The sequence below is a fragment of the Geotrypetes seraphini genome, chromosome 13, assembly GCF_902459505.1.
Source record: "Geotrypetes seraphini chromosome 13, aGeoSer1.1, whole genome shotgun sequence".
Taxonomy (NCBI): Eukaryota; Metazoa; Chordata; class Amphibia; order Gymnophiona; family Dermophiidae; genus Geotrypetes; species Geotrypetes seraphini.
In genome coordinates, this window is record NC_047096.1 from 83336994 (window position 1) to 83350668 (window position 13675).

The window sequence follows — 13675 nt, forward strand, 5'->3', positions numbered from 1 at the left end:
AGGTTGGGAGATGTGTACGCGGCAATATCAAGTTGATGGCCCTTTTCATGCGTGGGTTCAGGGTTGAGTATTTGGTAAGATAGGGTGTTGAGGAATGTAAGAATATCACTGCTTGTTTGGAGGTGTTGTCTTTTAAGTGGAGATTAATGTCTCCTAGGATCAGGTTGTTTGTGGAAGAGAGGGAATTCTGGAAGATAAATTCTTCAAGTTCTTGTTTAGAGGTGTTCCATTTTCCTGGTGTGACATAGCAGAGAAGGCAGTTCAGAGTTCCTGTGAGAGTGTTGTCAGAGAGTTGGCAAGCTAGGAGGTCTAGGTGAGGGGTGGAGTGTTTGGTAAGGACTTTAATGTTGAGGTTGTTTTTTACAATGATTGCTAGACCTCCACCTCTTCTGTTTTCTCTGCATACTAGCTCTAGTTTGTAACCGTTTGGGCAGAATTCAGTAATGCGAGGGTCTGAGTCGGAAGTGAGCCAGGTTTCGGCTAGGAAGAGGCAGCCTAGGTTATCTTTGATCAGCCAGTCTTTGATTAGTTCTGTCTTTGGGCTGATAGATCGTATGTTCATATATGCGCATGCTATTGATGTGAATTTAGTGGGAGAGTGAGTAGTGAGTGTATTGATAAGTGTTCTAGATGGTGTGTGAAGTTTATTTGAGCTTGCCTTAGTTTTTGTTGGTGGTCTTTTTCCCCAGATTGTGGGAATGTTTTCTTGGTTGGATGAAGGACAAGGTATAAGGGTTCTGGGGGTTTGGAGTTTCCTATTGGGTTGAACCAATCTGTGTGTTGTTGTGATGATAGGTATAGAATGTATGTGGTATCCTGCTTTCCATTTATCTATGAGAAGGGAGAGCAAAAGTAGGACTAGGATGAGTTTAGGTGTGCGTGTTGCCATTTTTTTGTGCGTGGATTGGGGTGTTAGTACTGAAGTTCTTTGCTCTATTGGTGTTAGCTGTCTTTTTTTTTTTTTTTTGGAGGGCCTATGCCTATACCTATAAGTAGGGTTCGTGTAGGAATTTTGAGTAAGTTGTGTGAGTGGGTGTTGGGACTTGCTCTTGGTGCTTATGGATGTTTAAACAGGATGGTGCAAGATGTCTATCAACAATTAAACATTACAAGGTATTCCAAAAATTAAGTATGACCAACTATTACAAGGTATTCCAACAATTAAGTATAACCAACAGTTAAGTATACCGTCTAATAAGTATAACAATGTATACCAACAATTAAGTATAATAGGGTATACCAACATTAAGTATAACCAAAATTAAGTATAAACCAAAATAGGGTATACCAAAATTAAGTATAACCAACTATTACAAGGTATTCCAACAATTAAGTATAACCAACAGTTAAGTATATCGACTAATAAGTATAACAATGTATACCAACAATTAAGTATAATAGAGCAGTGGTTCCCAACCCTGTCCTGGAGGAACACCAGGCCAATTGGGTTTTCAGGCTAGCCCTAATGAATATGCATGAAGCAAATTTCACTTCCATCATATGCAAATCTCTCTCATGCATATTCATTAGGGCTAGCCTGAAAACCCGATTGGCCTGGTGTTCCTCTAGGACAGGGTTGGGAATCACTGTAATAGAGTATACCAACAATTTTAACAAGTATAACAAGGTATACCAACAATTATGTCTAACAAGGTACAGCAACTAGTTGGTAGTGGGTAAAGCTAAATGATTACCTGTACCAATCTGACAGAGGCTGGGCAAATTCCAGCTTGTAACCTGTCAAAGACCCACTGGTCTGCTTAATGCGCATCCAGGCAGAAATTCCAAGAGCTGGCCCCCTATCCACAAAGGGGCATTCAGCGACCTTAGAAAACCAGATGGGAACTGCACAGAATCAGATTCCGATAAAGCAGAACTACTGAATGAATACTTCTGCTCGGTCTTCACCTGCGAGGCACCGGGGCACGGTTCGCAGTTGCAGGCAAGGCCCAGCGTGGAAGACCCGTTTCAGAATTTCGAGTTCACACCTGGCGATGTCTACTACGAACTGGCAAGACTCAAGGTGAACAAAGCCATGGGACCGGACAATCTACACCCCAGGGTGCTCAGTGAGCTGCATGATGTCCTGGCAGAACCGCTATCAGGACTCTTCAATCTCTCCCTAAGTTTGGGGAGAGCCCCATAGACTGGAAAACAGCTAATGTCGTTCCACTGCACAAAAAGAGTTGCAGGGCAGAGGCTGCAAACTACAGACCGGTGAGTCTCATATCAATAGTATGCAAACTCATGGAAGCACTAATCAAACGTAAATTAGACGCAATCTTGGATGAGGAGAATCTACGGGATCCCAGTCAAGGGATTCATCAAGGGTAGGTCCTGCCAATCCAATCTCATCAGCTTCTTTGACTGGGTAGCAAAATAATAATAATAATAATAATAATAACTTTATTCTTGTATCCCGCAATACCATGGAAGTTCAATGCGGTTAACAATAGAAGAGACTGTACATTTACAGCGATGATACATATTACAGTGTTATTACATTTACAAAGATGTTACATAAATAGCAGTAATAAAAAGGCATATACTAAAGAAGAGACTGTACGTATACAGCGATGTTCCATGTTAAAGCGGTGGTACATTTACAGTGATGTTAAATATGAGGCTATGAAAAGGCAGGGCAATTAGATAAAACAGAGCTTGAGAAAGAGAGGCCATAGTGGCTTGGGAGGGGGGCGTAGTCAGAGGGAATGGAGGCATGTCGAGGTCAGGAGGGTGCAGGGAAGGGGGGAAGGCAGCGTTAGCGGAATTTGTCGAAGAGGTAGGTTTTTAGTGACTTCCTGAACAGGTGGTAGGGTGGAGAGTTGGAGATGAGGGCGGTAAGGCAATTGTTCCATTTGCCCGCTTGGAATGCTAGGGTTCTATCAGTGAATCTCTTGTAGAGGCAGCCTTTTAGGGAGGGAAAGGTGAATAGTTGGGCGTTTCGTGTGCGAGAGGGGCCTGCTATTTCAAGGTGCTCAGACAAGTAGATTGGGGAAGATCCTGTTAGAGTTTTGAAACAGAGGCAGGCGAACTTAAAGATGATCCTTGCCTCTACTGGGAGCCAATGGAGTTAGACTTGGGAGAATCCGTGGACGTCGTATATCTAGATTTCAGCAAAGCTTTCAATAGTGTCCCGCATCGCAGGCTGTTGAGCAAGATGAAATCAATGGGGCTGGGAGAAACACTAACTACATGGGTCAATGACTGGCTGAGTGGCAGACTTCAGAGGGTAGTAGTTAACAGTACCCTCTCTAAAACATCGGAGGTGACCAGTGGAGAACCGCAGGGCTCAGTCTTGGGCCCGCTCCTTTTCAACATATTCATAGGTGACCTAACTCAGGGGCTTCAAGGTAAGGTAACGTTATTCGCTGACGACGCCAAACTATGCAATATAGTGAGAGACAGCAATTCACCCGATCGTATGACACAGGACCTACATTTGTTGGAGCTTTGGTCCTCAACCTGGCAGCTGGGCTTCAACGCTAAGAAATGCAAGATCATGCACCTCAGCAGCAGAAATCCGTGCAGAACTTACACTTTGAATGGTGAGACCTTAGCTAGAACTTCAATAGAACGAGACTTGGGAGTGATCATTAGGGCAGACATGAAAACTGCTGATCATGTGGAGAAGGCATCATCTAAGGCAAGACAGTTATTAGGTTGCATCCGCAGGAGTTTCGTCAGCTGGAAGCCTAAAGTCATAATGCCATTATACAGAACCATGGTGAGGCCTCATTTGGAATACTGTGTGCAATTCTGGAGGCCACACTACCGAAAAGATGTGCTGAGAGTAGAGTCGGTGCAACTGATGGCCACCAGGATGGTCTCGGGGCTCAAGGATCTATCGTATGAGGAAAGGCTGAAAAATTTGCGGCTGTACTCACTCGAGGAACGTAGGGAGAGAGGAGACATGATCGAGACGTTTAACTATATTACCGGCCGTATCAACATGGAAGAAGAGATTCTCTTTCTCAAAGGACCCTCAGCCACAAGAGGGCATTCGCTCAAACTCAGGGGCGGGAAATTTCATGGTGATACCAGGAAATATTTCTTCACCGAGAGAGTGGTTGATCCTTGGAACGAGCTCCCGGTGCAGGTGATCGAGGCAAACAGCGTGCAAGAATTTAAGAGCAAATGGGATGCCCATGTGGGATCCCTTAGAGCAGTGGTTCCCAACCCTGTCCTGGAGGAACACCAGGCCAATTGGGTTTTCAGGCTAGCCCTAATGAATATGCATGAAGCAAATTTGCATGCCTATCACTTCCATCATATGCAAATCTCTCTCATGCATATTCATTAGGGCTAGCCTGAAAACCCGATTGGCCTGGTGTTCCTCCAGGACAGGGTTGGGAATCACTGCCTTAGAGGGTTAAGCCAAGGGAACCTGTCACCAGGAGTGGATTATCCCTATGATAGTAGACGTTGGGGGTGGGTCAGTAGAGTGGCAGACATGAATGGGCTATGGCCCCTTATCTGCCGTCATCTTCTATGTTTCTATGGCATCATTATGTCTTTCTGACAGGATGTGCAGGATGGGAGACAGAAGGTTGAGAATGCCTGTAGCCCACATACTGACCTCAGAAGCTCCGGGAAAATCTCTGTGACATGGAATGTGCATAGTCTGGAGCCCAGAAAAATTAGAATGCCCAGAACCCCTGGAGGGTCTGGGCTACTATCAGGGAGGGTCTTTGGGTGACAGTCCAATACCGAATCCATGAGGACAGCCAGGCCTTTGCCAAACAATAATTGCCCCTAAAAAGACAGCCTTGCTAAAGTCACCTTGGAAGTTGAATCACCAGCCCTTGTCTAATTCCAGAGCATTCGGCGGGCTGAAATGGAGTAAGCTGACACTTTTGCCAGCACTTTCAAAAAGCCATAAAAGTTTTTTATTCATATATCCAGATATCAATTTATACCACTGTGCGGCCAAGACAGGTCTTAGAGGACATTTGGAGGCCATTGAGATTAAGCATCAAATTAATGATCTCAGTGGCCACAAATTTGGTCTTGGAGGATGAAGATGAACAGTATCTGCATCTATGAGACAAACCTTGGTTTCTTTTTGTTGCATAGAGCATTTTGGACCCCAGTTCGAATTACAAAAGTTAGATAGCTCTAAATCTAATAGATGCTGGCACTGTAATCTTAAAGCAGGGACTCTAGATCATTTATTATTCTATTGTCCCTTTATTATGGCTTTTTGGAATCAATTTGGCTCCAAATTAATTGTTTATTGGAGAATCATGTGGCATTATCCTATGATACGATTTTATTCGGTATGTCAATGAGAACAAAGAGCCAAATTTCATCAAAGAATAATAAACCTTTAATTGATTATGATAGGAGTCCGCCCATACAACAGATCACAAGTAATTGGAAAAATTGGAATAGACAATTATAACTTCTGGTGCAATTCGATATGTCACATTTACAAAATGGAAAGAACAATAGCTGTACAAAAAGGGAATTTTAATAAATTTAAAGATATATATAGACAAAATATTGTAATGAGTAGATACCATTTTACATTATAAATATAATTTAAGGTAGAAGGGTGGGAGGTGGGAATTTGAATTTATTAAATGATTGGGTCATTAGGAAATGATAATTTATGTGATATATTTGATTGAATGTAAGATTGGAAGGGTGAGGGGGATGGGATAAAAAATTTATCTATTAGTATCATAAAATGATAGAATTTCAAATGATGTATTTATTGACAAGTGTTTAATATATATGTATTTGTTGTAAGATGAAAAATGAATAAAGATTTACAAAAAGCCATAAAAGGCATCCACTATATAATCCATCCCAGCCATCAGCAGTTGAGGAGGAGACTCCATCGCATCAGTTTCTAGCATGCTCAGCCGAGACTGGCGCGTACGACAAGAGACATCACCACAGCAGCTTTGATGCCCAAATTAGCTCTTCAAAAAAGTTTCCTGAGGACTACATCCACACAGCAGTCCTGCATATCTTTCAACACAACTCCCCTGTCACTGGGAAGAGAAGTGCGCTTAGTCACTTGTGCCACAAGGAATCCACTTTGGGCTGCCCCAAAGGATGACGACACTCCTGGACCAGTGGATACAAGCGGGACATAGCTCTAGCACTCTTTAAGACAAAGTTAGGGCCCACTGTGTGAGCGGACTGCTGGGCACGATAGACCACTAGTCTGACCCAGCAGGTGGCAATTCTTATGTTCAAAGTACTTTCTGGAGAGTCAAATTGCTCAGAGACCATAAAACTCATATTTCGGATGCCAGGGAAAAGTCACAGAGTGCAAGCGCCAACTTCAAAGCCAGGGAGAAAAATCAGTGGACGGAGACAGCTGAGTCAGTAAGTTCAATTCCTGCACACGATTCAGCAGGAGATAAGGCAGAGCCGCAAACTTAAATTAAGTGCAGGACAGTAGGATTCACCACCAGGATCCAGATCCACCAAAGGATCTGCGGATCCAGCACACAAGCCTGAATCCCCCAATTCGGGAAGAGCTACACTGTCAAACAACATATCAGAGAGGTCAGGATCAGCATCCAGATCCCCAAATCATGAGAATGCAGAACAGTAGCCGGATCAGGCAAAGGCGAGCACATATCCAAAGGAACCACCTTATGATTTTAGAGACGGTATTCAGCTCCCGGGGCATACAGTCACCCTTAGATGAACTTAAATTCGCGTGACTGAGGCTGCAGAGGGTCAGCAGCTAGGCTGATCGAAGAACCAGCCGTGCCAAGCCCCAAAAGTAATGGAGACTGCCCTGCCAGGCTGGCTGAGCATCTTATCACCTGTTTCTGTAGGGGGAAAACTAAGCTAGTCGCTACAAGCCCCCCCCCCCCCAGCTGCATCACGTGGCATAAAGACGCCCTCTAAAAGAGCTAAATTTGTGCAATCCTGGCATGAATTTACAAGAAGAGTCCCTAAGGACTCCATCCCAGCAGTTTTCCAGGCAAAATCAAAGTTTTGAAGAAGCAGGAAGAAGAAGAAAAAAAAAAAGTTCGCTAAAAATCTAAGGCAGCCTCCAGCACCAAATTCACATGAAAAACACAATATTTTTAACACTTCCCAAAGTCCAAACACAGCAATTTCAGGGTTTTTCAGGAGGGGGGAACACAGGAGAACATGCAGAAACTCAGAAAACCCCACTTTTTAAACTTTCCCAGACGTCTCTCACAAGTCTGTCAGCTCCTTGTACTCACTGTGACTCCCCCCTGCTCACAGCTCTCTCAGTAGCTATATAAGCATTCACTGCTACAATGCTGGGAATGCTCTCACAAAGCTGATCTTCGGGCTGCCAGTCAGACTTCACTGTTTGACTATGCCTCCACCCCCAGCGGACCACCCAGATATACCAGGATGGGCGGAGGCGCAAAAATACAGCCGGCACACTGCAGAACACCAGTGAGCCCCCTAAGTGTGCCTAACAGCCTGCGCTTGACCCCTGCTTAACAGAAGGTGAGACTACTTCAGGGATGGCTCTGAGCTCCAAGGAAAACTAAGCAGACTGGCTAACAGGTACCCAAAAGGGATCAGCCTATCAGCTACAGGACCGAGTCTGTGAATTCTCAAGCAGGCAGAGTTCCAAAATTGCTTCAAACACAAAATTACCAGAAAAGGGGACAATTACATCAAATTTAAAAACAATAAAATGAGGAGAGCAGAACACACAGCTGCAGACACGCTTGCAGAAGTAAAGACTGTAGAGGGAGCTAAACTGATCAGTGAAGTACTACAGAGGCAGAGTAAAAAATACAAATGGATTCCTTCTGCAGAGCATGCGAGTATGGGGAAATTACCCTATTGTCTAGAACAGTGGTTCCCAACCCTGTCTGGAGGACAACCGGCCAGTCAGGTTTTCAGGATAGCCCTAATGAATTTGCATGGAGCAGATTTGCATGCCTGCCACCTTCCATTATATGCAAATCTCTCTCATGCATATTCATTAGAGTTATCCTGAAAACCCAACTGGCTGGTTGTCCTCCAGGCAGGGTTGGGAACCACTGGTCTAAAATATCTCACCAATTGCACTAGAAAATGTGTTTCTGTTTTGGGATCTTGCCAGGTACTTGTGACTTGGATTGGTCACTGTTGGAAATAGGACAGTAGGCTTGATGGACCTTCGGTCTGTCCCAGTATGGAAACTTAATTTTTTATGTAATTTTTCAGAGCATATAGTCCTCACATTGACATCAATGTATTTTTTTTACTCTGGATTATGCAATCAGGCTAGTTTAATGTCCGCAGTATAGATCAGTGTCTGGACTCCATTACCCTATTTTAGTAAGAATCAGGCTTGGCCTTAATCAGTTTGATAATTAACTACAAAATGAGAAATATCTGAATGCTACTTTTTCTCAGTGGCGTAGTAAGGGGAAGCAGGGGGGCGGACTACCCTAAGTGCCTTCTTGGTGGGGTTGCCAGCACCTCTTCTCCTCTCCAACCTCCTCCCCCTCCTTCACCGGTGCTGCTCGTACTGGCTTCAGCTCACTCTCTCAAGTCACTTCCTGGTCGTGGGACAGCTGATGGCTGGCACGAGAAGTGGAGTGCAGGTGCTACTCGCACCTGTGAAGAGTTGAAGAGGTATGGGGGGGAGGGAAGGTGCATGCAAGTGGTAGCAGGGGGGTGTCACCACACTGGGCATCTTCTACCCTCACAACACCACTGCTTTCTCTTGTTACTTGTGCACAGTTTGAGTAAAAAATAAGCTGGTAGTCATGATTTTTTTTTTAAAATATGTTTTCTCAAAGTTCCTGCACGGTCTGTGTTCTATATATGGTGATTCGGTGGGTGGGGTGGGGTGGACATCAATGTGAACTCCACTAATATGGAACAGGAGGATGTTACTGGCCAGACTTTACAAACAACGAGATGGTTGGATAGGCTGGAGTGAGCTTAGATGACATGGCGGTACTTGAGAGTCCAGAGAAGAGCAACTAAGCTAATAAAGGTTATGGGGGACCTCTCATATACTGACAGACTGAAAAAGCTAGGGCTTTTCTCCCTGGAAAAGCGGCGACTTAGAGGAGACATGATAGAAACCTTCAAGATCATGAAGGGCATAGAAAGAGTAGACAGGGACAGATTTTTCAAATTATGGGGAACCACAAGTACAAGGGGGCACTCAGAGAAATTGAAAGGGGAAAGGTTTAGAACAAACGCCAGGAAGTTCTTTTTCACCCAGAGGGTGGTGGATACATGGAACGCGCTACCGGAGGATGATGATAAGCAGAAGCACGCTACAGGGCTTCAAAGAAGGTCTGGACAGGTACCTGGAGGACAAAGGGATTGAGGGTACAGATAGGAGTAGAGGTAGGTTATAGGGATAGGATTAGAGGTAATTTATAAAATTAGTCAGAGACCACTGTTCAGGCAATAGGCCTGATGGGCCGCTGCGGGAGCGGACCGCTGGGCAAGATGGACCTCTGGTCTGCCTCAGCGGAGGCAACTTCTTATGTTCTTAACTTCAGCATTTGGAACCTAGGACAATAGCAGACTTTACAGTCTACGGCCCAGAAATATCAAAGAAGAGACAAGTTAATCTAATCATGCATTTTTTTAAAGTCTAACTTATGGGCAGACTGGATGGACTTTATCTGCCATCATTTACTATGTTACATTTGCATTGACTTGGGAACATTAATGTGCTAGACTTGCTGAGAATTCCTTGGCAGCCTATACTGGCAGTTCTAGGACCAGAGGATAATATCCTGTGTAATTTATCAGAAAGCTCTGACAATCCCTAGTGAGCCTCACTGGTTCACATTCACACAACCAATCTATAGTTTTCAGTATCAGCTCTGGCCAAGATCAGACTAAGTTTTAGTTGAGAGCCACCACTATAATCATTTTTGTAGTGCTTCTCAATCCAGTCCAGTTTATAGGATATTCTCAGTAAATATGCAAGAGACTGATTTACATACCAAGTAGGCCGTCTCTACCATTACTAACCATTTCTATACTGCCACTATCTGTCTCATGCATATTCACTGCTGGGTGTGCCCTGAAGACTGGGTTGAGAACCCTTTATTCACAGGTTAAAAAGATTCTAGGTGTATACCATTTCCCCCATCCTGTTACCACCTAGTCAGTCAGACAAAAGACATTTCCTCAGTGCCTACCTGCATATACTCTGCCAGCTCAAAGTAGGCTCTTCCAATCTGGCACAGCACCCAACCAGTGTTGTAGTGGTGAGAAGGTAAATGGCTTAGAAATATTTATTGCTTCTTTACAGTTGTAAGAACATAAAGCTAAATAACCTTTCCCCATGTCACGCAGGAGACTCATCAAACCTTCTAGGAAAAGAACAAAGTTAATAAAATGGAGAAGAGAGTAGATCATATCTCTGATTTGTCTATTAATTCAATAAAGGCAAGACATTTTTTGGCAAAGGAACTACAAAGCCATCTATGTGAACAACAAAGGTTTATTCTTCTCAAATTTTTAGCATAATTCAGGCAGCCCATTACAATTTACCTTCTACAGATGTCCAAGATGGATAAAAAAACTTCCAAAATTTCAGCATTACTTATAAGTTATCGATAAAAGTAAGGAATCTGGTTATTTATATGCATATTCATATTTGCTAAGAGCTTCCATAAAGTTTTAACTGTTGTAGGATTCTAGTATATGGCTTTATTCATATGAATGCTTATAGCTGCTATTCTGTTCACAAAGAAAAACTGCAGACATTTCTCTCCCCATGTTCAGAACTTCCCTCTTCCCTTTGAGTTTCCAAGGACTGCATTATAGCATACAGAGGATCAATTCATATAGTTCTTATTATGTATGTTACACTGACAGTATATGCAATACTTATATGTGTGTTGTGTATTTTTGCATGTGTTTTAAAATTATGTATGTGATGACACGACATGCTTTGTTTAAAGGCAGAATATAAATAAATTATATCCAGCTTTAAACAATTTTATTTTATACTGGTCTCTCTAGCCAGTGGCATAAAAAAGGGTAGGAAGCGCCTGGGGCCCTGCTCTCCACCCCCTCACTCATTCCCCATCCCTCATTAAATCTTCACCAGCGTGAGCAGGCTTCTCATGCCTGAACGACTCTGGCTTTCCTTCTGACATCACTTCCTGGCCCCGCGACCCGAAAGTGATTACCGAGGGGGAGCCAGGCCAGGGTAAGGGAGTGGGAGAAAGGGAGGCAAAAAGTGTGGTATGGGGGGGAAGCAGAGAGGTACTGGCGCCCAGAACCCCCATGTGAAGGAGAATCTAAATGCAGCAGAAGGAATTAGATGTTTGTATGTGAATAACATATGCACACAAAAGTATGTTTAACTGTGCCACTGGATTTGCTTTAATATGTTTGTCCCACCTGCTGTTCAATTTAATTTTGAAGAGAGAATGATAAATTAGATCCTTCTGTCCATTTTCCTTTCTTGACATCCTTGGGTTATGTACTCTTACTAGCAGATGGAGACTAAAAACTTCAGACTTTTGAGCAAGACTGACTTGTGCAGTCCTCAGCTAGCCAGTATTTCCCTAACATAGCTAGATGATTAGCCCTTAAACCCATCTCCCACTACTGATCTCTTGAACTACACTCATTTATCAAGAGAAAAAAATGCTTATGAATATAAACAGGAAAAAATTCAGCATACAGGACTCATCACTTGCAGATTAGGGTGGGTTCTGGACTGGTCTGGGGAAACAGACTGAAGTAAAAGTTAGCAGGTAAGATCTAATTTCTCCTTTCTTAGCATCCCTCCAAACCGGTCCAGTTGCTTGGAAAATACCAAAGTCGTAACCATTAAGGATAGACCCTCAAATCCACAGGTCACATTCCCACATCAAAGGCCATGCTTTAATTAGCCTACATATCTACTCAAGACTGCTTCACAAATAATGGAAAGAGGAGATGCCTTAAAAATATTCTGTGGAGGAATAAGATTTGCTCTGCCCATAAGGCTACCTGTCCTCTGTAACAGGGCACCCTTGAACATACATGCAGAAGTAATGGCCTCCTAAATCCACTGAGTTATCATCAATTTGGATGCCATCACCCTTCACTTCTGTCCCCTGAACAGAATGAACAATCCATGTAAAAAAACTCTTCTGATCTGTGAAGACCCATGCGCAAGACTCTCCTGACATCATTGTTCCTCTAGGCCAGGGGTAGGGAACTCCGGTCCTTGAGAGCCGTATTCCAGTTGGGTTTTCAGGATTTTCCTAGTGAATATGCATGAGATCTGTTTGCATGCACTCTTTCAATGCATATTCATTGGGGAAATCCTGAAAACCCAACTGGAATACGGCTCTCGAGGACCGGAGTTCCCTACCCCTGCTCTAGCAAAGTAATGCTCTGGTTTACAAGAGGGGCAAATACCACCTTGGGAAGAAAAGGAATGAACTGTCTTGCTATAGGAAAACAAGGCCTGCAGTTCCGAGAGTCTCCTAGCTGAGGAGATGGTGCCCAAAAACACCATTTTTAGGAAAACATCCTTAGGGAGAAACCGTCCCCCCCCAAAAAAAAAAAAACCAAAACAACCATTCCCGCAAAGATTCAGAGAGAGAAACTGCACCAAGGCTAAAAAAGCAAGAGTCAAGTCTCAAAGGGACAATGAAAAGGATGGGATCTCTCAGAGAGAAAGATAATGGTTCCTGCGGAAGGACAGACTAGATGGGCCATTTGACCTTTATCTGCATCATGTTTCTATGCTTCTATGTGAAACAGCTTGACTCCTCGCAGAAACCTAATCACATCCAGAAAGAAGGCTAACCACCTTATCCTGTACCACTCTGCGATAGCATACCAGCATTGTCATCTGCACTTTGAGGGATTACAATACTAAACTATTGAAATGGTCCTGCAAAAACACCAGATTCTCTGCCAAACGTAAGGAAGTTCTTCTTCACCCAGAGAGTGGTGGACAGCTGGAACGTTCTTCTAGAGTCTGTCATAGGAGAAAACACCCTCCAGGGATTCAAGGCACAGCTAGATAAGTTTCCTGCTGAACACGGACGTAAGCAGGTAGGGCTAGTCTCATTTGGGCGATGGTCTTTGACCAGAAGGCCACCGTGTGAATGGACTGCTAGGCATGATGGACCACTGGTCTGACCCAGCAGCGCCAATACTTATGTTCTTATGTAAAATGTACATTATGATATGCACACCAAGCCTCAAAATACCCAAATGTACACCAGAGAAGTAGAGTGCTTGAGTAATTTCAGCATGACAATAGCTAACTTTCTTCAAAAATACTATTCTGCAACTGCACCTTCTCAAGCGCTACGCCCTAAGACAAAACGGAGACAGGTCTGACAATAATAATAATAATAATGTATTCTTATATACTGCCAAACCGTCAGTTCAAGGCAGTTTACAATAAGAAAAGGCTGGAAAAGCAGCGAATTGCAATACAAATATCAAATGTTTCTCAGAAAAATACAAATTGCAATTGGATCAAAATATCTCTCAGTTAGGGACACTGGTCTTTGACCAAAGGGCCACCGTGTGAGCAGACTGCTGGGCACGATGGACCACTGGTCTGATCCAGCAGCGGCAATTCTTATGTTCTTATAGTTCAGAGTAAGAAAAGGCTGGACATACAATAAATAGCAATCATAAGTATCAGATGTTTCTTAAAAAATACAAAATGCAATTAAGTCAAATATTTTTCAAATAAATAAGTTTTAAGAGTTTTTCAAAACATAAT

The 13675-nt window shown here is 43.3% G+C and overlaps 1 protein-coding gene across 1 annotated transcript in view; it reads right to left on the reverse strand.

Annotated features, from left to right (window-relative positions):
* The window catches only part of CDC27 (cell division cycle 27), a 275220-nt gene that overhangs the window by 97758 nt on the left and 163787 nt on the right, over nucleotides 1–13675 (reverse strand). The window contains 2 exon segments of the mRNA XM_033918006.1: nucleotides 10122–10211; nucleotides 10213–10295. Coding sequence (XP_033773897.1) covers nucleotides 10122–10211; nucleotides 10213–10295 — 173 coding nt within the window.